Source organism: Dreissena polymorpha, chromosome 15 (assembly GCF_020536995.1).
Source record: "Dreissena polymorpha isolate Duluth1 chromosome 15, UMN_Dpol_1.0, whole genome shotgun sequence".
Taxonomy (NCBI): Eukaryota; Metazoa; Mollusca; class Bivalvia; order Myida; family Dreissenidae; genus Dreissena; species Dreissena polymorpha.
This window is the reverse complement of record NC_068369.1, coordinates 65,438,052-65,463,607: the sequence shown is the minus strand read 5'-3', so window position 1 is coordinate 65,463,607 and position 25,556 is coordinate 65,438,052. Positions and strand designations below refer to the sequence as shown.

The following is a 25,556-nucleotide window of genomic DNA, read 5'->3' as shown; positions in this document are numbered from 1 at the left end:
TACTAAAGACCACACATTCACTCAAATAAATAATGTCAGTAATCGACGGATTATACGGCGTAATATTTTCCAATATATATGCAGTATTTATTAAATTAATGATTGTAAAAAAATAATGAACAAAAACCCATAAGCGTATATATTGGTGTTTTACATTCTTGAATATGGTTGTAAAATACGATGTTAACGCAGGTAAGCCATCGGATAAAAAATTATTAGCATTTATTGATGTTTCGTGGATTGTGATTTTTAGTTCACAACCGTAACCCCCATCATATGTTTAACAGAAATTTCGATTAAAAAAATGTGAGCGACTACCGCATCACGGAAACAATTGTTTAAGTTGCGAAATGATTCATATGGTTGGGGTTACAAATAACAAGGGAGTCGTCGTTGACTCAAACAGCTGACTCCACTGAAAAATCACTGACGGTGTTTTGGCAATGTGGATTTCGTATCGCCTTAATGTGTAAAAAAGCAATTCATATAAAAGCCAAGCACATTTATGGTGTCCCTTTTTTCAGTATTACTACACGGTTATACTTGTTCTGATGAATGTCAAAATTCCCTACTTTTCCTCCATTATAATGATTTCAATGAGCTTTATTCATAAAAAAATGAGAGTAATTATCAAGACAAACAAATTAACAACATCAACAATAGCTTAATATTTTCGATGACTATGGTACGCTCTGGATCGTACAAGATTGTCTGTTTCGCATCCGCATTCTAGACATGTATTGATATATTTCCAACAGGCTATACGCAAATGTCAGAGTTTGAACTGATGTTCTACGCATAAATGAACAATCGCGGTGACGTCATTGATAGTTGCAGACCCGGGCTGAATGAACTGAAACAATATTCTGAATACTTCGGTGTTGTACTTTCGCCCGATAATTTATCGTTTTAGACTTGCGAGATTCTGGCTGATCGAGGTAGAAGCTTATAAGTCGATAAGTCGCATCTTCTGGTACCCATCCTATTTACGTGGTGTGTTACTTCGTGTACCCGATGATCTATATCCGGTACTTATACTCTTGGCTCTGTGTGTGGGACTAGGTGTCGGAGAGATCTGTAAAATCATAGCCGGGGGAGTAACACACGCGTACAATTGAATGAATACCTCATAGTATTGATGGATTACATTAATGATGTAATTACACGTAAAAGTAACCATAACTGTTTTCTTAATTATTTCATTCATAATGAGTATTTCATAAGTTCTTACAACTTAATTTAAACTATGTGTTAGAGAAGACATCACAGTTACAGTTGTCGATCTTTCTTCACTTTGTATGCGTTTCAAACTCCGCGAGTCCCTCCATTTTTGTTATTACTGAGCGGTATGTAAGAATTATTACCTGCTTCCATTGTGTTACAGACAGCACATGCCTTCTGAGAACGACCTTCTTGACGCAGTTGTCTTAAGCAAAGACATTAGTTCAATCTAATATTTGTATTCGCCATCCGATGACAAGCAATTAGAACATTTGTTAACTGAGTTACAGAAAATATTACATTACTTGACTGACTGTTCTCTCAACATACTCGTAATTGAGTTGTTGTTCGTACCCACCGGTTAATCTTTGCATCGCCCAGTCTGAAACAGCAGATATCGTAACGGTTGTCAATGAGGACTGACACACTCCTGTCAAGATAAATGATATTCGCTATCGTTATATCTGCTATTGTGTTTATGTTTATGGAATACAATTGTATATTGTTTTGAACTATTTACATAACATAATAACTACTTATTTACGACCATGTACGCAAATCATATCAGAACATAAAATAAAGACAAACAACAAGCCCAAATGATAGCATTATGAAATGATTCCTGATACAGGAAATGGACACAACAGTTATGTAAAGTCTATTTGTAATGTTGTAACAGTATACTACGAGAGGTGGAGCATTATATGGCAAGTAACAAAAGACGCAGAATGCACATTTAGTTACCAATTGGACTCAATATAAACCACAGTGAACGTTCTTTTGCGAGATATAATCAACGTGCAAGGATAATAATCCAAGTAACATATGTGATGCATGTTGAATAGCTTAAAAAGGTTCGCCTAAACGACACGAAACAACTTGGGTAGCTGGGTTACCATTACTATGTTCACATACTTATATCATTAACGAACATCTTCTCTGCTTGAATCAGAGTTATTGGTTGTAGAAATGTATAGAAGACCGATTCCCAAATAAAATATATGGCCGGGCCGTGATCGAATCCGCGATGCAAGGATTTGAAGTACAGCGCTCTGTCCGCTCTTTTAACTGAGCCGTAAGTGCGTCAACGCCGACACGACACAAGACGAAAAACGTGAGGCTTGTTTGATTGCGGCCATTTTAAAGAGAGTAAGTCAGCGCCAATACGACACGACACAAGACGGACGATGCTATGTTTCAAGTATTAAAGTCATGTCGTTACTTTAAATGTTCATGATCACTGAGCCGTAAGTGCGACAATGCCAATACGACACGACACAAGACGAAAAACGTTAGGCTTGTTTGATTGCGGCCATTTTAAAGAGAGTAAGTCAGCGCCAATACGACACGACACAAGATGGACGATGCTATGTTACAAGTATTAAAGTCATGTCGTTACTTTTAATGCTCGTGATCACTATGTCACGCCTCAAACATCTCCAGAAATTCTTAAATAACTTATAACTCTCGTATACTGACCAACATGTCGAAATAAACAATAACAGGTAACTAAAAATACAAACGATAGATAAGATCAGTAACGGCTTCCTGCAACAAATTCAGATAGTAACCAAGGAATAGAGTGATTTACGCGCCGTGACTTAGGGATATGTTTGAATTCTTAGTAAACTCATGCTTACATACCATACATATATATAAATATGGGTGCACATCTGGAATTACGAATAAACTCCGCAGATAACAAAAAAGTGACAAAGGCTAGGTACACGAGTTGAGAACATAAGCAGCCATTGTGATGTTTGTATAATACAAGTGGCCCTTCTTTTCATTCTAATCAATGTGGCTTCTGACCTTGTTTTTCATTCGTAAACATTTGATAATTTTGATGAGATATCATAAGAACAAATGTTTTGATTTGATAAGGGAAGGATTCTTTTGGGAATAGGCGTGTGTATGCGATAAGGGGCAATAGGCCCTATTTCCGTCAATGTAAACGACATCCTGTAATGCAAAGTGGAGCAATTCAAATTTCATCTATGAGTGTAAGTTGCTGAGTTTTAGGGCTCAAAACACACATACGTATGTATGGTTTCGGCTTAATCGTAACTTTCTTTATTAATGTTTGCGTTTCCACAACTTAATTCATCGAACCGTTACTTACTTCCGTTGATTTCTGAAACGGTATCCATGCTTTAAACTATTTTTATAGTTGCACGTTAGACTTGCAAACGTTTGGGCCTCGCTCTGTGAAAAAGGGGTTTAATGCATGTGTCTAAAGTGTCGTCCAAGATTAGCCTGTGAAGTCAGCACAGGCTAATCAGGGGCGACACTTTCCGCTTTTATGATATTGTATATTTCAAGATAGTCTCTTCTTAGCAAAAATCAAGTTTAAGTGGAAAGTGTCGTCCCTGATTAGCCTGTGCGGACTGTTAAGTCTAATCTGGGACGACACTTTACGCACATGCATTAAACGGAGCACGGCTCATTTGTTTGTTTGCGATAACAAGACCGACCCTTACTTGTTTGACACGCTTCGTTGTTTCAAAGTAATAGGACGCGAGCTATCGATTAAGGGGCAAAAACTCAAAAATATTGTTTGAAAATCTGTAGAAGATTTATTCGGGTTGACAAACGGACTCGAAATATTGCTCGGTTTTTGACCGACTGTGAGTTAACGGCTGGACAGATATTTTTGAAGTTAACTTTTTTTGAAAGGTTGTCCAATTGCCCATAGGGGGATTAATGGATGCTTTTGATTAAAGCTACTTTTGACATTTTTACGGCCAGCGAAGACAGGTCTATGATAAATTCTAGTTAATGACATTGTTATGATTCCAATATCAGAGGGTGGGGATTTTTTTTCATGGCTCTTTGTCAATTTTTTTCTCATTAAACATGATTTTATATATTTATTTGAATATATTGGGCTCCTAAAAAATAAAAAATAAAAATACTATCCAGGGTACGTTACTTCCACCTGTGACGTGAAACGGTTGAATAATTTGAAGAGTTCTGTTGTTGTCGTTATATTTTGAAATACTACGAGGATAGCTTATATAAGGTATAAAATACATCACTCATTGTGTGAGCATGGATGGCCGAGTGGTTTTAATTTTATTTTTGTTTTTTACTGGAGCTTTTTAGATCCAATATTTTCATTTATCAATATAAAGCATTTAATGACAAACTTCAATACATGCCAAAACTTGTGAAAAGGCCCCTTTACCAATATAAAGCAGTTAGTAATTTAAAAAGAGTATCGCGTGACGATCTTCGGAACAAGTTCAATAAGATCGGACAGTGAAGATAAGTTGAGGCAAGGGCATGAAGGATCCTGGGTTTAAAGAACTTAGATGCTTTGCTGTTGTTGTTGTTTTTACAACAACACATGAACAAAGAGTTAACAGGTTCCATAACTCGATTATGATTATAGCTACCTTGCGAGGGTTAGTACACTAGTTTATAAACCCTACTCTTAATAGCATGTTAAACTCGTTTGGTTTATGATACTATTGAGTTAGATCTGTGTTAACACGTGTTGCTGAATGGCTGCGCTATCTTTGCACACAGGGAGTTGAGTAAAAAGGTAATACTTGCGTTTTCAATTGTGTTGGTAGCTTATTTGATCAGGTAAATAGATGTACTTATACAGAGCTACTGCAATTGTTTGACTTGCCTTCGCATTGTAATTTGTATGTCACTTTTAAAACTGATGTAAATGTACTAGCGCGACTAATAATGGACTAGCAGACGATTTATTTCATCTAACGGAGGATTCCGGATATAGCCGATGTATCACGATTGGTGTAGCGCAAGATCACTTTGTGTAATCGGTTACTATCGTCATATTGCGTACGATTAGTAAATGCCGTAGTTTATATCTAAATCAAAGCGCTGAAGGCAATAAAGTTGTTCGCTGTTGTCATCCTTGATTAGCTTGTGCGCATTGAACGGGCTAATCAGTGTGCACAGGCTAATCAGTGTGCACAGGCTAATCAGTGTACACAGGCTAATCAGTGTGCACAGGCTAATCAGTGTGCACAGGCTAATCAGTGTACACAGGCTAATCAGTGTGCACAGGCTAATCAGTGTGCACAGGCTAATCAGTGTGTACAGGCTAATCAGTGTACACAGGCTTATCAGTGTGCACAGGCTAATCAGTGTGCACAGGCTTATCAGTGTACACAGGCTAATCAGTGTACACAGGCTAATCAGTGTACACAGGCTAATCACTGTGCACAGGCTAATCAGTATACACAGGCTAATCAGTGTACACAGGCTAACCGGTGTACACAGGCTTATCAGTGTACACAGGCTAATCACTGTGCACATGCTAATCAGTGTGCACAGGCTAATCAGTATGCGCAGGCTTATCAGTGTGCACAGGCTAATCAGTATGCGCAGGCTAATCAGTGTGCACAGGCTAATCAGTGTGCACAGGCTAATCAGTATGCACAGGCTAATCACTGTGCACAGGCTAATCAGTATGCGCAGGCTAATCAGTGTGCACAGGCTAATTAGTATGCGCAGGCTTATCAGTGTGCACAGGCTAATCAGTATGCGCAGGCTAATCACTGTGCACAGGGTAATCAGTATGCACAGGCTAATCAGTGTACACAGGCAAACCAGTGTACACAGGCTTATCAGTGTACACAGGCTATTCACTGTGCACAGGCAAATCAGTGTGCACAGGCTAATCAGTATGCGCAGGCTAATCACTGTGCACAGGCTAATCAGTGTGCACAGGCTAATCACTGTGCGCAGGCTAATCAGTGTGCACAGGCTTATCAGTATACGCAGGCTAATCACTGTGCACAGGCTAATCACTGTGCACAGACTAATCAGTATGCACAGGCTAATCAGTGTGCACAGGCTTATCAGTGTACACAGGCTTATCAGTATGCACAGGCTAATCACTGTGCACAGACTAATCAGTATGCATAGGCTAATCAGTGTGCACAGGCTAACCAGTGTCAAATTGGAAAAAAAAGGTTGTATTAATGTTGGTGCTGTACATTTAAAACTGTTCGCAAACAAGAATAAACAGGAATAAACAAGTCACTTTGTGAATGCAGTAGTAAATCAGTTCCCCAAGCTCACAAAGGATAAGCACGTTTTAGACATACACCAATAATCTGTAAATGAATTGTAATCGAGACATCCTATGAAGAATGCCGATTGGATGAATTTATTGGATATAGAATATAAAAAAATATGTTATGGTTGTATTACATTGGAAACAGGGTACAGCATGTGATAAAGAAGCGTTTGCAACACTTTTCAATACCTTTCAACGCTTTAAAATGCTTATTTGGAGAAAAAAACGTGTATGCATGCAGTTAATAAGAATAGATAGACTAATTATATACATGTATACACATAATAAATGCATGTCTGAGAGATGCATTGAGCGCACATTTAAACGGGTCGGTCGGTAAACGGACAACGCGTTCACACTTTGCGCAAATCTATGTATACGTGGTTATGTTTGTATAACATAGGCACCTAGGATGTCGCAACAATCATCGGAAGCGGAAATGGAGCGTCTGAAGAAGCAGCTGGGCTTGGTTCCCCACCCTTCGGGATACGGCGCATTCCGGAAGATGTTTAAAGGGGACAGGGAGGTGGTGTTTACTTCACCGACAAGGTAAGTCTCAGTAACAAACTGAATTTCAATCTACTTATGAGCCATTCTCTTATAAAAACCAGGCTTAAAATGTCATACCAGATAAGCATGTATCGTCATGTCACGTTATATGAATCACAAGTATGAATGTAAAGTTAAAGTTCTTTATTTAAGATAAACAAATAATTTCAAAACCAAAGTAAATAACACAAAATGAATATTTCCGAAAAGAAGGGAAGGGCGTGCGTTATCTGCATATTTTGACGAGGTATTTATACCCATTTCGTTACGTACTCGCCTAATTCGTGACCCACACCTGTCATCAAGTAATGGGCGTCAAACATGTGAGTTTTTCCGTTCTTGGACAGATGACATATCGTCCCACCGGACTTTATGCCTCTGTACTCGCGGGTCTCCATTTAATTTGACATCTCCAATTTGTATTCACACCTGGAAAACGCATCGGAATGTCGCTTCTCCTCGCTGAATGTGCCTACTAACTGTTTCTATGCATTTAACAAGTCACGATACTTTTAGGTATTACGAAGAAAAGACTTAATTGTATGTTATGACATGTTAATTGCTTTGTTTTCGTTTGGTATCTTAATTACTTACCGTCTTTATTTAGTTATAGTGTAGTTATTTATGATTTTGTATGTTTCTTGCCTCTGTATTATAATTTGATTATAAAATTACTAACCCTAAGATAATTACAATTTGATTATAAAATTATTAACCCTAATATAATTTTCTGTGTTACGTCACAGTCATCATTCTGTAATGTTCAATAGTTTTGTTCTCTACACGGGTGAACTAAATAACTTCTCCGTCCCCAGCCATGACGGGCCTCGCTCCACGGCGACCAGTATATACTTCCTGTTGACACAGCCTCACTGCGTCACGTGGCACGAACACCTGTCAGACGAGGGATTCTACTGGCATGCTGGTGGAAAGGTCAAGGTCAGTGGTTGTGGAAGAGCAATTGCGGTTCTTACGGGATAAGATGATTTGCTTTTTTGGCGGGACTTTAATTGCCATGACGTCATAATAACGAAGTCATTTCGTAGTTTGATTCATGGACACTTTGACATTTTTTCATGCCTCGATCAGACAAACGGATCTTAATGCGTGTGCGAAAAGTTTCGTCCACGATTAGCCTGCGCAGTACACACAGGCTTATCAGGGACGAAATTTCCGCCTAATATGGACATTCGCTAAGAAGAGCCTTTCTTTAAACGAAAAATACCATGAAAGCGGAAAGTGACGTCATTGATTATCCTGTGGCTAAGTTCTTACAACTTCAACAAATAAGAAATTGATCTCACGGATATAGTTGTATTTCTCACTATTTTGGAGAATATACACACCGAGTTTACTGTTATGTACACAGTATGTACCACTTTCCCCTGGTAGGTACGGATGTTGACGGACGGCGGGACACTGTCGAGTGTCACACTGGGGGACGTTGTGCGCCATGAAGACTGTATGGGGCAGTCGATTGTGCCGCATGACACGTGGTACTGCGCCGAACTACAGGAAGGGGCGGCCTACGCGCTCTACAGCGCCGTGGTGACGCCGGGTGAGTAACGAGTAAAGGTAAAGAGAGCTAAAGACATGGGTTTATAGTGTGATAACGATACTTTTCTCATCTTCAGCCTAAATTCATAGTTACCACCCGATCACCATGCAATAAGTTCTCCGTTTACATTCGGGGCTATATGCAGCCACTTCATATTGGCTTATTTCCCTCACAGGTAACAATTTGTGTCTTGTTCTGATAAAACTGGGCATAATACATATGCGTAAAGTGTCGTCCCAGATTAGCCTGTGTAGTCCGCACACGCTAATCAGGGACGACACTTTCCGCCTAAACTTGATTTTCGGTAAGGAGTGACTTCCTTGAAACTAAAAATACCATTAAAGTGGAAAGTGTCGTCCTTGATTAGCCTGTGCGGACTGTACAGGCTAATCTGTGACGCCACTTAACGCACATGAATTAAGCCCAGTTTTCTCAGAACAAGACACGTTTATACTTCCGGGTGGAGGGCTGCAAGCGCGGAATTAATGATTTGCTTAAATTAAACGTAGTCTTAGATGGATTCGAACCAGGGACCATCCGATTCCGATTCCTAAGCCAGTATCTTATCACCAGATAACTGTCTCACGGTTTATGTAGTAGGGACGGCTATATATAAAAAATATTTTTGTAAATTCAGTGTAGTCGCTGCTAAATTCTCAATAATAGAATTAAATATTGACATGATGTCAGTTGAAGTGCGTGCTGAATAGTCGCCGAACATTGTTGGATTTGTTTGCCACTAAACAATGACTTAGACTTCAGATGAGAGGGAATTAATTCACGACTGTGTCAGCCATATAGTTAAATAGCCAGCCATCAGAACAAGAATCGGCCGATCGATAAAGACAACGCAATCATTATTTTGATTCTTACATATTTTCTGAGGTACAATAATATGCATGAGTCTATATGTGGTGTTAAGGTATAAAGTTGAGTTTGTTCAGATGTTTAGTTAGGTTTGTCTGTATTGAAGGTAAGTTACATTTTAAGGTATTCATCCTATCACACTGCATGTTAATGACCTTTCAAATCATAGTATTTTATTAAAGGACAGTCGTATTAAGCTAATCATGTGTTGATTAGATCTACATTAAAGACGCACGTATACGCAAACAAAAGTATAATGGAAATTATGGTTAATGCACTTTTTGTAGCATAGCAAAAAGCAAAACTATGTTTATTATTTGAGTATATTTCACGTGTGTACACTTGTGTTTTTCCTTTTGCCCAGGCTTTGAGTTTCGGGACTGGATCGCAGGAGAAAGGAAGGCCATGTTGAAGGCGTTTCCACAACATCATGACGTAATTATACAGTTCACGTGACGTCATTCAAAAAGTCAAGCAACGTTGACATGACGTCAACACAAACTTAATGGAACGTCATCATGCGCGATCTTTACATTGATTTGATTTTATTAAAATTGGACTTCCAAGGACGGTCTGAACGTCAGTGAGAAACTGTTACACAAACCATTTGACTCTAGGAATACAAACATTCATGAAGCAAAACCACGAGAGACATTATTAAAAACAATCCAAGGAATGTTTATTTGCACACATGCGCTAGTTGTTCATTGAAGGGGAGAGCCTACACTTAAACATAAAACTGAAGACCTGATATTCCCTGGTATATCCATGCAAAGTGAATGTACTGGAGGGCTCTTTTCTATTTTATGCAATATATGTATGCCTGATAAAGGTAATAGGCCTTATTAAAATGCAGTGCTTGTTGTTTGTTGTCTTTACATGCTTTGAGAATAACTAAAATACTTTATGTTTCATGGCATGTTAAAGTGTGTTTGTGTACCCTTCCTGGTAATGTGGCTATTTAATCAATCAATTTCAGTCTCATTCTTGTTTGTGCGTACACGATGAGCCTACCCTTTGAGGTTACACGTTGGTTTTAAGTATACCAACATCATTAGCCTACCCTTTGAGATTACACTTTGTTGAAAGTATACTATTATCATAAGCCTTACCCTTTGAGGTTACACTTTGGTAAAAGTATACCAACATCATTAGCCTTACCCATTGAGGTTTCACTTTGGTGAAAGTATACCAACATTATAAGCTCTACCCTTTGAGGTTACACTTTGGTGAAAGTATACCAACATCATCAGCGTTACCATTTGAGGCTACATTTTGGTGAAAGTATACCAACATCATTAGCTTTACCATTTGAGGTTACATTTTGGTGAAAGTATACCAACGTCATAAGCTTTACCATTTGACGTTACATTTTGGTAAATGTATACCAAAATCATCAGCCTTACCATTTGAGGTTACATTTTGGTAAATGTATACCAAAATCATCAGCCTTACCATTTGATGTTACATTTTAGTGAATGTATACCAACATCATTAGCCTTACCATTTGAGATTACATTTTGGTGAATGTATACAAACATCATTAGCCTTACCCTTTGAGGATACACTTTGGTGAAAAAATACCAACAACATTAGCCTCACCCTTTGAGGTTACATGTTGATGAAAGTATACCTACAACATTAGCCTTACCCTTTGAGGTTACACATTGATGAATCTATACCTTCATCATTAGCCTTACCCTTTGAGGCTACACTTTGGTGAAAGTATACCTACAACATTAGCCTTACCCTTTGAGGCTACACTTTGGTGAAAGTATACCTACAACATTAGCCTTACCCTTTGAGGTTACACTTTGATGAATCTATACCTACATCATGAGCCTTACCCTTTGAGACTACACTTTGGGGATAGTTAACAGACACAATTTTAATTCTTCATTTTTGTTGAAGACTTTCATGTCAACTATATTTTATGATAATTTTTATACAACTTAACAACTTAAGTCGCAGTAACCTTGGTAAGAGGTTGTCGTCAACAAAAGAAGTCAAATTTTACAACTTTCTGGACTGAAACTTAATTAATGTATGGGGAATTCATTTAAACAAGAGGGCCTGAAAGGCCCAAAGTCGCTTACCTGAGATAAAAAGAAATGACCTGTTCTTTGCAGCCCAAGATAGCAATGGAACAAATGCTCTAACCAAATATCATGAAGAATGAACAACAAATGGCCCCTTAACGGCCATGTTTTTTTAACAGACCTGAACCAATTTATTACTCTTCCAAGATATGTCCAAGTTTCATGAAGATCTGGAAAAAAATTGTCTTCGAGACCGTCACATGTTGTCACTATATACATATAAAGAAAACGGCCCCACTCCCTGGCGGCCATGTTTTTTCACTGATCACGACCATTTTCAAACTCGTCCGAGACATCCACATAACTAATGTTTTGACAAAATTTCATGATGATTAGGCAAAACATGTGACTTCTAGAGTGTTCACAAGCTTTTTTACTATATAAATATCAGGAAAAAGACCCCCCCCCCTGTTTTTTTACCGATCAAAACCATTATCGAACTCATCTGTCCTATCCAGGTGTGGTAGTGCGATCTCCTTCGCTTACGCAAATGAACCGGTCACAGGACGGTTACAAGTTATGTAACTTTGTAAGCATTATGTAATGCGGAAATATTTATTTGACAAACTCTTATTTCCGGTCAGGATGAATATACTGACTGGTTGTAATTCAATTAATTAAAGGCGTTCAATCAGGGACGCCTAAATACACTCAAAGAATTTATTTATAAGTGAAAACCAAGGCAGCTTTAACAAAAATAACTATTTTTTATTCCAAGAACTCGGAAAATGAAGAACAATGACAGAAAATTAGGAACAGGTACAAGCCAAGTCTAAAGAATTTGAGTATCGTCACAAAAATGAACAACAAAGTTACAGCAAATAACTTAATGAATGTAAAAAGAAGTTCAAAATCTGTAAAAAAAACTGATATAAATATAAGTTACTGTTAGTCTAGAAAGAGCTTCAAAAATGTAGTTTACAAAATAGGTCTTATTTTAATCTAAAAAACAATATTTATGGAGATTAGGAAACTTCAGTTATCGAAATAGAATATAGTCTTTCTAATTTAGAAAATGCCAAATAAAAATAATCCAAATAATAAGGATAATTTAGAAAATAATGCCAAAATGTCTTGATGCTGGTGTTAAAAATAATTTAGAGTTTAATTATTTCAAAATTCCATACTTTTTCAAGAGCTGTTAACTTTTCAAGAAAGCATCAAGAGGTGTTTAAATCAGCCCAAACAGCTTATTTTATACAGTTCAAAAGAGATCAATGGCAGAGTAGTCAATTTTCCCTCAGAACAGTGCATTTATCAATGATCAATATCTTCCCAAATTCCAGAGCAGAACTAAAAATAGACTACTTAACCAGATTAAACAGGGAGATAAATACTGCATAAATACTGCAAAATCATGTACATATTGTCTTTCTTTCAGTTATCTCTTAGTTGAAAGGCTTATCATAAGTGTTAATGACTAAAACAGTTATGTTAACTATGAAAATTCTGTGTTATGAAAAATTACATAACACAGTTAATGTCAAATAATATTGACATAATAAAACCAAACTTTACTACACAGGAAACCAATGTTCTGACCAAATTTCATGAACATTGCGCAAACTAGAAAGTTAACAAGATTTTACTATAGCCATATATAGCCATATAAGGAAAAATGCCCCGCCCCTTAGCAGCCCTGTTTTTTAAGCCAAGGTTACCATTTTTTAACTCATCCAAGACATTATTGGGACAAATCATCTGAGCAAGTGTAATGAAGATCGGAAAATAAATGTGGCCTCTAGAGTGTTAACAAGGTTTTACTATAGTCATATGATGAAAAATGCCCCGCCACCTGGCGGCCATGTTTTTTACCAACGGACATCATTGTCGAAGTCGTCCAAGATATCATTGGGATGAATCTTCTGACCAAGTTTTATGAGGATCGGACAATAAATGTGGCCTCTAGAGTGTTAACAAGATTTTGCAATAGCCATATATAGCCATTTAAGGAAAAATACCCCACCCCTTGGCAGCCATGTTTTTCAAGCAAACGTGACCATTTTCGAACACATCCAAGATATCATTGAAACCAATCTTCTGACCAAATTTCATGAAGATTGGAAATAAGTGTGGCCTCTAAAGAGTGAACAAGGCAAATGTTGACGTCGCACAACGCACGACGGACAACGGACGACTGACAAAAGGCGATCACAAAAGCTCACCATGAGCACGTTGTGCTCAGGTGAGCCAAAAATAATAACTTAACAAACAACATAATGCTATCAGTTTTAAATATGTGTTCCTATGTCGAAACATACAAGCATTTTTGCAGCACACTTGTAATCAGAGAATGTCTGTTGTTGAAGTTATAACCAAGACAACGACCTTTATATTTATGCCCCCCCCCTTCGAAGAAGAGGGCAAGTTGTTTTGCACATGTCGGTCTGTCCGTCCACCAGATGGTTTCCGGATGATAACTCAAGAACGCTTACGCCTAGGATCATGAAACTTCATAGGTACATTTGTCATGACTTGCAGATGACACCTATTGATTTTGAGGTCACTTGGTCAAAGGTCAAGGTAACAGTGAATCGTTCTTGGATGCAGTTTACGACCATATTTGCAGATTATATTATGTACTGGTGTCGTGAGGTCTCCGTCCCCACCAGATGGTTTCCGTATTATAACTCAAGAACGCTTACGCCTAGGATCATGAAACTTCATAGGTACATTGATCATGACTGGCAGATGACACCTATTGATTTTGAGGTCACTAGGTCAAAGGTCAAGGTCACAGTAACTCGTTCTTGGATGCAGTTTAGGACCACATTTGCAGATTATATTATGTACTGGTGTCGTGGGGCCTCTGTCCGTCCACCAGATGGTTTCCGGATGATAACTCAAGAACGCTTACGCATAGGATCATGAAACTTCATAGGTACATTGAGCATGACTGCCAGATGACCCCTATTGATTTGAGGTCACTATGTCAAAGGTCAAGGTCACAGTGACTCTTTCTTGGATGTAGTGTAGGACCACATTTGCAGATTATATTATGTACTTGTGTCGTGGGGTCCATCTACGAGGGCTAGCGCTGTCCCCAAATTTCTTTGAGCCAACCAGTGTTTTGTTTGGTGCGCGAAAACTGGTTTGGAAATAATTATATATACATGTACTATCAACTTGTTATGCCTCCCTTCGAAGAAGAAGGGGTGTATTGTTTTGCACATGTCGGCCTGTCGGTCGGTCCGTCCACCAGATGGTTTTTGGATGATAACTCAAGAACGCCTAGGCCTAGGATAATGATACTTCAAAGGTGCATTGATCATAAATGGCAGGTGACCCCTATTGATTTTCAGTTCACTAGGTCAAAGGTCAAGGTCACAGTGACTCGAAATAGTAAAACGGTTTCCGGATGATAACTCAAGAATGCTTACGCCTAGGTTCATGAAACTTCATAGGTACATTGATCATGACTGGCAGATGACCCCTATTGATTTTCAGGTCATTAGGTACAGATTGGTCTTGATACGGTCACAGTGGTTTTTTTCTCACCATTTTGGGAATGGGCAGTGTGCATTGGGAAAATTCACGTATTGCTACTAAAATTGTATTTATTTGTGATGATGGTGTTTTTAACATCGTTTTTGCTAAGGTTTTACTCACAAAGCTGGATATGGAGAAAAACTTTATAATGCGATTTATATTTAAAAACAATGTTTTTTTTAATCTGTATTTATTTGGGAATTTTGGCAGTAATTTGGGAAAAATATATACTATTTGGAGATTGGGAATGAGGTTGAATTTTGGCCCCAAATTTTAACCACACCTAAACACCACTGATGAAAAAAAAAACACTCAGGTGTAATAGCACTTTATGACAATATACAACATTTGTTGTTGAAATTCAGTCATGTTTGAACTTAATGTTGAGGTTAAACAAGAAGGCAAAAGGTCCTAAGTACCTGAGACCCCAAGGAACTTGACAGTTCTGATAAGGTAGTGTTCCCATGGTTTCACAAAAGTATTATAAGGAAAATAGTTGTAACACCAGGCATCCATGTTTTGAATGAACAAAATTATTTTTGAACTCCGATATCATCACAATAGATTTTAAATCTCTTAACAAATTTAATTATTAGTGGGTCAAAAATGTGACTCGAGTGTTCAAATGGTTTTACTTAAGCCCTATAAGGAACACTGCAATTTACCTCTTAAAATTCACAAAACATAAAATACTTTACCTTTTCCAAACAACATATACCGGTAAAATAAAAACACCACCAAGATGTGTAAGCATTTTAAGAAGCAAGAATTTAAATATAAAAATATATTTATAATAAATAGGTAATAATAATTCATATATCTTAGCAACAATCTAGAATTATTCCAGTATTTGTTTAATATATATTTTCAGAATGAATATAAAAAAGTGCTTTAGTGTTTAAAGTCGTCTTAAGATAATAATAAATAAAACTCACTTTCATGTGAAGATTGAATATGACATCAATCAGAACTGTTTTTCTTTAAAACAGTGCATTATAAGGATGTTCACCTTTTGTATTTTTTATTTTTCACAAATTCTTAATAAAACAGGCACTAACATTCATAATTGGATCATATAAATTGTTTTGCAACAAATCTGGATGCTAAATTAAATTTATTTTAAATCCCCCCAAAATTAAACGTTGTGACCATGTCCATTCTTGTATGAACACAGTTAAAAAGATGAAAAATACAATAACTGTTAATGAAACAAGAGCTGTCAGACGACAGAGCGCTCGACTATTCGAGTGCTTGACAGTAAGCCATCATTGGGAAATTGTTCAAATTATTCAATAAGGTCAAGGTAATAGTTCAGGTATATTTTCCACAATCTATTGAACATTTGTAAAGACATAAAACAAACTAATAAGATTTTATTTCAAGTTTGATAGCAATAGCTTGGGTGGGAAGTTTGGACGTTCCTTGAAAAATAAAGTAAATAAATATTTTATTATTTTTGAACCATGTTTCAAAGAAAAAAATATTCTTTTTGGGTTAGGTAGGGGGGGGGGGGGTTGAGACAGGGGTATAATGTAGGGTGTGGTCATTTATTAAACGATCTTTCAAAAATAAAAAAAGGAAAAATAATTTATTTATTTTTTTGGGCGAGGGGGGCAGGGATTCTGGGTTGGGGCGTACGTATTGTTTGGATGGAATCCATTGTGGTATTCAGCGGTAAGTGTTGTTTTGTCAAACTATTAATAAAATCTGATCATAAATAAAGAAGTTATGGCAATTTAACTAAAATTTATTCTTTTGACATTGAGAGTCAATGTCATTCAAAGGTCAAGGTCAAATTGAACTTGCCAGGTACAATACCCTCATGATAGTCAGAAAATATTTGAAGTTTGAAAGAAATAGCTTTGATACTTTAGAAGTCAAGTGGATCTAAACACAAAATATAACAAAATATTCAGTTACTAAGACAAAAAAGGGTCATAATTCTTACAAAATGATTGATACAGTTGTCTGCTCTTGTTTATAGATTGGGGTCATGTTGGTCAAGAAGTTTGCAAAATATGAAAGCAATATGTCAATGGACAATGAAACTATTTGAGGTGGTATGCAAACTTTAACATAGATTTATCAATAATATGCATATTGTAAGTGAAAAAGGGCCATAATTCTTACAAAATGCTTGATACAGTTGTCTGCTCTTTTTATAGGTTGGGGTCATGTTGGTCAAGAAGTATGAAAAATATTAAAGCAATATGTCAAGGGACAATGAAAATATTTGGGGTGGTACGCAAACTTTAACATTTGCACGCTAATGCTAACGGGAACGCTAACGCCGACGCCGGGGTGAGTAGGATAGCTCAACTATATTTATTTCATATATAATAGTCGAGCTAAAAAGTCATGAAAAAGTCATTATTATACTTTAAGTATCCACAGAATATTAAAAAATATTAATTCAGAACCTGCAATTATCAATTTTGTTTGAGATGATCACCAAAATGATTTCACATTCCAAATTCACTTAGTGTCTTTAAACATGAAGTGTTGACGGACAATGCTAACATCCACTGTTCAATATATATTTGTGTCCTGTTCTGTGAAAGCTGGTCATAATGCATGTGCGTAACGTGTTGTCCCAGATTAGCCTGTGCAGTCCGCACAGGCTAATCAGGGACGACACTTTCCGCTTTTATGGTATTTTTAGTTTCAAGGAGGTCCCTCCTTACTGAAAATCAAGTTTAGGCGGAAAGTGTCGTCCTTGAATAGCCTGTGCGGACTGCACAGGCTAATCTGGGACGACACTTTACGCAAATGCATTATGCCCAGCTTTCACAGAACAAGACACATTTAAATATGCCCTACAGTCAAGCCATTCTTAAAAATTTGTCCACAAAAAGGTCATTTGGACTCACATTATTTCTGCTTTATGTTCACCATCAATAATTCTTTGAATGCTAAAATGGCTGAATGTTTGACAGTTAATCAGGGGTAGGTGAGTTTAAGCTCGAATCCTGCCATATGTTTCATCTTGCGATTCATAATGAAATAATTACTATGGCCATCGCCCCCACCCCTCCCCCTACATCTGGTTTGAATAATTCAATGGTCAGTTATGTTGCATTATGGCACATGTTTGTATCCTCATAAATGCTAAACCCCTTACAAAAGCTTGCTTTGAAAATATAGGAACAAACAATGTGCGCATGGATTATGTTAGATATGGATGCGTTTCGTGTCTACGATAATTCAGTCTTTACAAAATCATACAATGAGAATAATTTTTCATCGCGATGCTTCATTCATCAATCTACCCACAAAAGAGATGGAAATTAACATAAAACAGATAATAAAGATTTTGCAAAAAATGATGACAACTTATTGAAGAGTTCATTACCATGAAATTTTTTAATGTTTACAAAAATGCAGATAACAGTGTTTTAATATATCGTAAAAGATTTATTAAATAGCATTTTTCTCAATAACTTAATTCTAACAAATACATTTCATGGAAAAAAATAAACGTTTGAAAAAATACCAGGTTGACAAAATTATTATCAACCAATGTAGGACCAAACAAACCCAATCAACTGAATAATCTTACAGATATCACCAGCCATCCACCAGTGCAGTCCATTATATACAAGTTACTCTCTACACCAGCCATCCACCAGTGCAGTCCATGATATACAAGTTACTCTCTACACCAGCCATCCACCAGTGCAGTCCATGATATACAAGTTACTCTCTACACCAGCCATCCACCAGTGCAGTCCATGATGTACAAGTTACTCTCTACACCAGCCATCCACCAGTGCAGTCCATGATATACAAGTTACTCTCTACACCAGCCATCCACCAGTGCAGTCCATGATATACAAGTTACTCTCTACACCAGCCATCCACCAGTGCAGTCCATGATATACAAGTTACTCTCTCCACCAGCCATCCACCAGTGCAGTCCATGATATACAAGTTACTCTCTCCACCAGCCATCCACCAGTGCAGTCCATGATATACAAGTTACTCTCTACACCAGCCATCCACCAGTGCAGTCCATAATATACAAGTTACTCTCTACACCAGCCATCCACCAGTGCAGTCCATGATATATAAGTTACTCTCTCCACCAGCCATCCACCAGTGCAGTCCATGATATACAAGTTACTCTCTACACCAGCCATCCACCAGTGCAGTCCATGATATACAAGTTACTCTTTACACCAGCCATCCACCAGTGCAGTCCATGATATACAAGTTACTCTCTACACCAGCCATCCACCAGTGCAGTCCATGATGTACAAGTTACTCTCTACACCAGCCATCCACCAGTGCAGTCCATGATATACAAGTTACTCTCTACACCAGCCATCCACCAGTGCAGTCCATGATGTACAAGTTACTCTCTACACCAGCCATCCACCAGTGCAGTCCATGATATACAAGTTACTCTCTACACCAGCCATCCACCAGTGCAGTCCATGATATACAAGTTACTCTCTCCACCAGCCATCCACCAGTGCAGTCCATGATATACAAGTTACTCTCTACACCAGCCATCCACCAGTGCAGTCCATGATATACAAGTTACTCTCTACACAAGCCATCCACCAGTGCAGTCCATGATATACAAGTTACTCTCTACACCAGCCATCCACCAGTGCAGCCCATGATATACAAGTTACTCTCTACACCAGCCATCCACCAGTGCAGTCCATGATATACAAGTTACTCTTTACACACCAGCCATCCACCAGTGCAGTCCATGATATACAAGTTACTCTCTCCACCAGCCATCCACCAGTGCAGTCCATGATATACAAGTTACTCTCTCCACCAGCCATCCACCAGTGCAGTCCATGATATACAAGTAACTCTCTACACCAGCCATCCACCAGTGCAGTCCATGATATACAAGTTACTCTCTCCACCAGCCATCCACCAGTGCAGTCCATGATATACAAGTTACTCTCTCCACCAGCCATCCACCAGTGCAGTCCATGATATACAAGTTACTCTCTACACCAGCCATCCACCAGTGCAGTCCATGATATACAAGTTACTCTCTACACCAGCCATCCACCAGTGCAGTCCATGATATACAAGTTACTCTCTACACACACATAAATGAACTGCACTCTGAGACAAAGGGTTTAAATGCATGTGCATAATGTCTACCCTGATTAGGCTATGCGGCCCGCACAGGCTAATCAAGGACGACACTTTCCGCCAAAACTGGATTATTTCCAACAAAAGACTTTCTTTTAACGAAAAATACCATAAAAGATTTAAAAGTGCTGTCACTGATTAGCATAAGGGGACTGCATAGGATTATCTTGAAAGACACTTTACACACATTTTACCAGCTGTATCAGCTTAAATCAAAGATTTTCACGAACCACATAGTCAAACGCTTTAGTATAATCAACACATAATGTATAGAGTTGTTTCCCTTGATTCAGAACATGTGTGTACACAAATATATTATTTACCGTACTCATATTTGCCCTAAATCCTGCTTGGGCTTCTATATACACGTTATACTTTTCGGCCCATGACTTCAATCTATTATCTATAATCCCAGTAAACAGCTAGTCTAAACTACTCAATAAAGTTATACCACGATAATTATCCACATTATTCATACTGCCTTTTTTATGAAGTGGAATCACAAAGCCTTCCGACCATCGCTTAGGGAAATATGCGTTTTCAAAAATCTTATTAAACGATGTATAAAAAACGTTCATCAATGCATTTTTACCGACAGTAAACATTTCGTTTATTAAACAATCAGGACCACCTGATCTGTTGGTTTTCAACTGGTTAATGGCTGCTGTTATTTCCTTAATAGTTATACATGTGTTTTATTCACTGAACATAGTTTTAAATTCATCATTTTCGTACCTATCAATAAAATACATAATATCTTCATCAGCTGTAAAATACCTGTCTTCTGGATTATTAACAGCTTTAAAATATTTTTCAAACATTGACATTGCTATATTTGACTTTTTGATACCAGCAGATTCCTTTGACATATTCCAATATTAACGAGCATTTTTGTGCCTGTTACTCAACAGTTTATTTATTTTTCTTAATCATAATTGTATCTACATTTTCTTATTATCAACTTATAACCCGACCTAGATTTCACCATATTCACTCTTGGGTTTTTATTTTCACAAATTCTATACTGATTAAGACATCTTAAGAAAATATTTCTTTTCTCAAAACACTCCTCTTTAAACCATGGCTGTGAACTTTCCGAGTTGACAACATAATTACTATTGTCTGTACATATATTTTTAACAAAAGATGAGGCAGCATTGTCTAAAATAGTTTCGAAATTATTTATACACACATCTATATCATCACATGTCATGCTAGCCATTATATTATACGTCAAAACATCTAAGCTTTCTAAACATTCTTCACTCTCTAAATTGTCAATTTAAGTATTTTTCAAGTCGGGCTTCCATGCATATTTATAGTTTTCAATTTCGATCTCTTTTGAATCACACCTATTACTTGTATTATATTACTTACCTTCATGTAGGTAAAATGGATTTTTCGAAACACGTGCGTCTGTGTGAAAATGAAGCTAGGGTTTACAAAAAGAAATTTACGGTCGACTAAAATCAAAACAAAATTGCATAACTTCGTATTCATAAATGTGACATAGGAAATATGTTATTAGCGGTCTCTTCTACGTGCGCACGTCAAAACTTTTCACTGAATATGCGTATTATATGGGCTATTTATTCTTAACAAATATAATAAATTGAGATTGGTTGGAATACATATTTAAAATCTGTGAAATTCAGAATTAATAAGAATGAACTATGATGTTCAAATAAGTATTCGCCATTTGACAATATAAAAGTAAATAAATAAGACTGAAAATATACTAAAATTGTCCGTGCAGGCGCGTTCGAATTTCACGGCCCGATATTAAACGATCATTTACTATTCCTTTTCGAAAGTATTATATAAAGATCTGAACAACGGCATAGATTTGCAATGTATTCTACACTTTTGTGACAAGCTACAGTTATATTAAACACTGTAGATGATGATGTTCTTGTAGTAGCATGTTTGTATAGTTGTTCTCCGTATCTTGAAAATTGTAGAAGCCTAATCTAATAAGAGGTTACAAAAGGTACCTCAAATTGTTCACTAATAATAACTTCATTTGAGTAATAAGGGTTGATAGTTATGTGGTTTTGAAAGGATTTTAAATCTGCTGTCTAAAAGTACCATCATAGTTTGTTTTTTTACATAATTTTCCCAAGTCCGGAGTAATTTTATTGAGCAAGAGTAACTTAAGTATTTTATTTTCAGGTAATATATTAATTTTAAATGAGGTACAACACTCATGAAAATGCAAACTACACACTTTTTTGTTTTGTACATCGCACATGTTTTTAAAAGATACGCACTGTGGTCAATACAGTTAACAACGTAACGTTGTTAGAAGCAATACGCGTCAATTCATTGTTTAAACAGTGTATTATAAAATACATTATGTCCTATGTTATATGGCATATAGATGCTAATATATATTTATATTACTAACGTCTACCGTCTTTGTTTTTTTATAAATGGTACACTTAACACAATTAATACAATCATACTTAAACTCTACGAATCGTGGATTTACATAGTTTTATTGTCTGTAAGATGTCATTGAAAAAATTCATACTTAAACTTTACGTATCGAGGATTTACATAGTTTTTATTGCCTGTCAGAGGTCATTGAAAAAAATCAAACTTAAGCTCTGCGAATCGAGGATTTACATAAGTGTATCGCCTGTAAGAGGTCATTGACAAAAATCATACTTAAACTCTACGAATCGAGGATTTACATAATTGTATCGCCTGTAAGAGGGCATTGAAAAAAAATCATACTTAAACTTTACGAATCGAGGATTTACATAGTTTTATTTTCTGTTTGAGGAATTTGAAAAAAAACAACATCATTATCTTTTTTAATGCACACACTTTAAAAGACTGTGTGAGTGCGGACCCCGGATCTTGTAATAAATAAAAAGGAAAGGTACTTAAACAATATTGATAAAACTAGGACTTTGTTGATTTTTCAATAAATACTGTTAAAATTAAATGAGATGAAACTTCATTTATTAGCCAATTAATGTGTGTATCGTGGTATTTTGAAAAATATTGTTCAAATAACTGAGGTAAGATAGCATTAGTTTCGGTAGAAACGTACTGAAACAATTTAGCTAGATTTAAATACGTTTTAACACATATTGCAATGCAATCCGCATAATTATATTTTGATTAACTTTTTTACATTTATTCTAAGTGAGTTTCCATACAAATTTGACAGCTTTGCGGATACAGATCCATTAAAAAAATAAGGGTTTTTGTATTATAGTAACATTAAAGAAGTTTATTAACTACTTACTGCGCTACTGTGATTAATTTTAAATAAAGGAGCAATTCAATGATAATGTGTAATGCCCCTTTTAAATAACAAAATAGGTTACATCAATACATTCCTTATAACAAGTACAGATAGGCCATTCACCTCATCTATAATGAGTCATATTACAGCGCGTCTTAATTAATAGTGAAACAGTCTATAAATAGGTGTTTAACAAAATTATCAAGTATTTATATGAAAATACAAGCGAATTGATTACAAGTTGAAGCATGGTGATGAAGGTTGAATCACTAATGGTGGTAGTTTCAGCGGCTGCGGTGGTTGCGGCGGCGGTATGTGTAATGAGGTATATATTTGGTAGTGGTAAAAGTCGTGGTATAGGTGCGGCTGTTGCAATGGTGATAGAGGCAGCGGTGGAAGCAATGATTCAGGTGATGGCGGCTTCAACTGTGGCAGCGGCGGCAGTGGTCGTATTTGAAATGTTAAATGATGGATGCCAATGTTTCGGATGATTTTAAGTAATGTTTAGGGTGTTTTCTTACATGAATCCAAAAAGGATATCTGCAAATTGGGCCATAAATGGCAAAAATATGGGTTTACCATTTGAAACCAATTACAATTTTAAGAAATGAGTAATGTAATGCGTCATTTGTCGTTTTCTCCTCAAAATTGCTTAATTAAATAGAACAACAGGTTCAATGATGCAATCAAATAAGTGTTACTTTACGTTAATGCCCATGTATTCATCATTTAACAAGTAACGTAAGCTATAATATCGTTTAAGGGTTTGTTCAGGCCTAGCTTTTCCGGCATATGACATAGTTGTAGTGTAATAAAACTTGATTAGAAAACGTTGTCAACAACTTAAAATGTAGGCTAATATTATACAAAAAATTAAAAAATATTTCGAAGTTGGCGTTTGTTAAATCTACTTATCCTCGTTTCTCTATTTTTGACGATGCTGCGAAGCATCGTCTAAGTTATCATATCATGAAAAAATTCTTCACAATGGCAACCTATGTAAAAGACCGAGCCAGTCCGATTGAGATAGCTCGATTTTTCTCATCGGCATACCTCGCTGATTATCATTGATAAAGGTATAGGAAGCTCAGCTATAAATAGGACAGCATATTCTGGGAAAAGATTTAATAATAGTTTGAAAACGTTAATTTTAAATCAGTTTTATTCAATCCATTATATGTTTATAGATCAATGAAACAACTATGCATTTTCTGTATTGTATTTGACATTTGTCGTAATTCAGTAAATAAATTACGAATTAAAACGTATATAATTAACTTTCAACGCGATCATGAGTGTAAAGAAAACGAATTATTTCAAACCTGCCATTTGAAAACGTTGTAGCGACTATGGTATATAAACAGCATAATAGCCGTATCATATTTGTGATCAGGTCGGACCATAAAGACCTCATGAAGGGGCCGGTAGGACCTGGAAATAAACTCTGATCCAAAAAAAAATCATATTTGTGATACTTGCTCTTTTGCGTGCTTTGTCATTTTGCATATTTAATAAACTTTTCAAACATAAATTACAGAGCCACATCAGTGCACATACTATGTTTGACAATTCATTCGTTTGTTGGATATTGTTTGCTGTTTTAAACACATATTAGGTCATATCGCGGAGATTTAGTTAACCTTACCATGTGTTCATGGGCGAACTCACGTATTCAAGTGAAAGGATCAAGTTCCCCTCGGGTACTACTTCCCGTACCCCCAATTTTTTTTCGAACCCTACATTTTTCATACCCAATTTTTTTCGTACCCATTTTGTTGTTCGTACCCAAATGTTTGCTCGTAACACATTTTATTTTCGTACCCAATGTTTTTCCTACCCAAATTTTGTTCGTCACCAAATATTTTTACGTACTTAATTTTTTTTTGGCATAATTTTTGTACCCAAAATTTTCCTACCCTTTTTTTTCCTACCTATTGCCAAATATCTGCTGTTTATTTGTATATTTTTAAATCTATTTTCTAAATTTCGTATGGCTTTTTACGCATTGTTTATTGATGATTCAAGTGTCTTAAGTAAATATTTGTAAGGCTTGTTCAATGTTCCAAGAGTTTCTAAAATACTTAAGAGTTTGCTTAAACCATTTACTTATTGGATCTGTGTGATTTTATAGGACAATGCGATTAAAGCGTTTGTCATCGGCCAATTACATTTTCAAGGTAACATTATTCGTGGTTGATCACTTGAAAACTGAATGCCCGAATAACGTCCTTTGTTTCACCAGGTTAACACTGTATATTTTTTATTCTAAAACAGCACATTGATATTTTCCCATATAATTTGAGTTAGTAAACCACTCAATACAAGTGCAGA

The 25,556-nt window shown here is 36.5% G+C and overlaps 2 protein-coding genes across 6 annotated transcripts in view; both read left to right on the top strand.

The window, feature by feature from the left end:
• LOC127859364 (uncharacterized) overlaps nucleotides 1-10,168 on the top strand; it is a 119,614-nt gene extending 109,446 nt beyond the window's left edge. The window contains exons 1-5 of one of the 4 annotated variants that reach the window (XM_052396721.1): nucleotides 3,202-3,224; nucleotides 6,684-6,829; nucleotides 7,645-7,768; nucleotides 8,222-8,387; nucleotides 9,619-10,168. In XM_052396721.1, the coding sequence (XP_052252681.1) occupies nucleotides 3,219-3,224; nucleotides 6,684-6,829; nucleotides 7,645-7,768; nucleotides 8,222-8,387; nucleotides 9,619-9,710 (534 nt within the window). In that variant the 5' untranslated portion in view covers nucleotides 3,202-3,218 and the 3' untranslated portion in view covers nucleotides 9,711-10,168. Of the gene's footprint in view, nucleotides 1-3,201; nucleotides 3,225-4,626; nucleotides 4,769-6,683; nucleotides 6,830-7,644; nucleotides 7,769-8,221; nucleotides 8,405-9,618 lie in introns of those variants that run through there. The other 3 variants (XM_052396725.1, XM_052396723.1, XM_052396722.1) reach the window with 3 other exon arrangements.
• Nucleotides 1-25,556, top strand: part of LOC127859365 (uncharacterized) — a 107,667-nt gene that overhangs the window by 7,588 nt on the left and 74,523 nt on the right. The window lies entirely within an intron of this gene.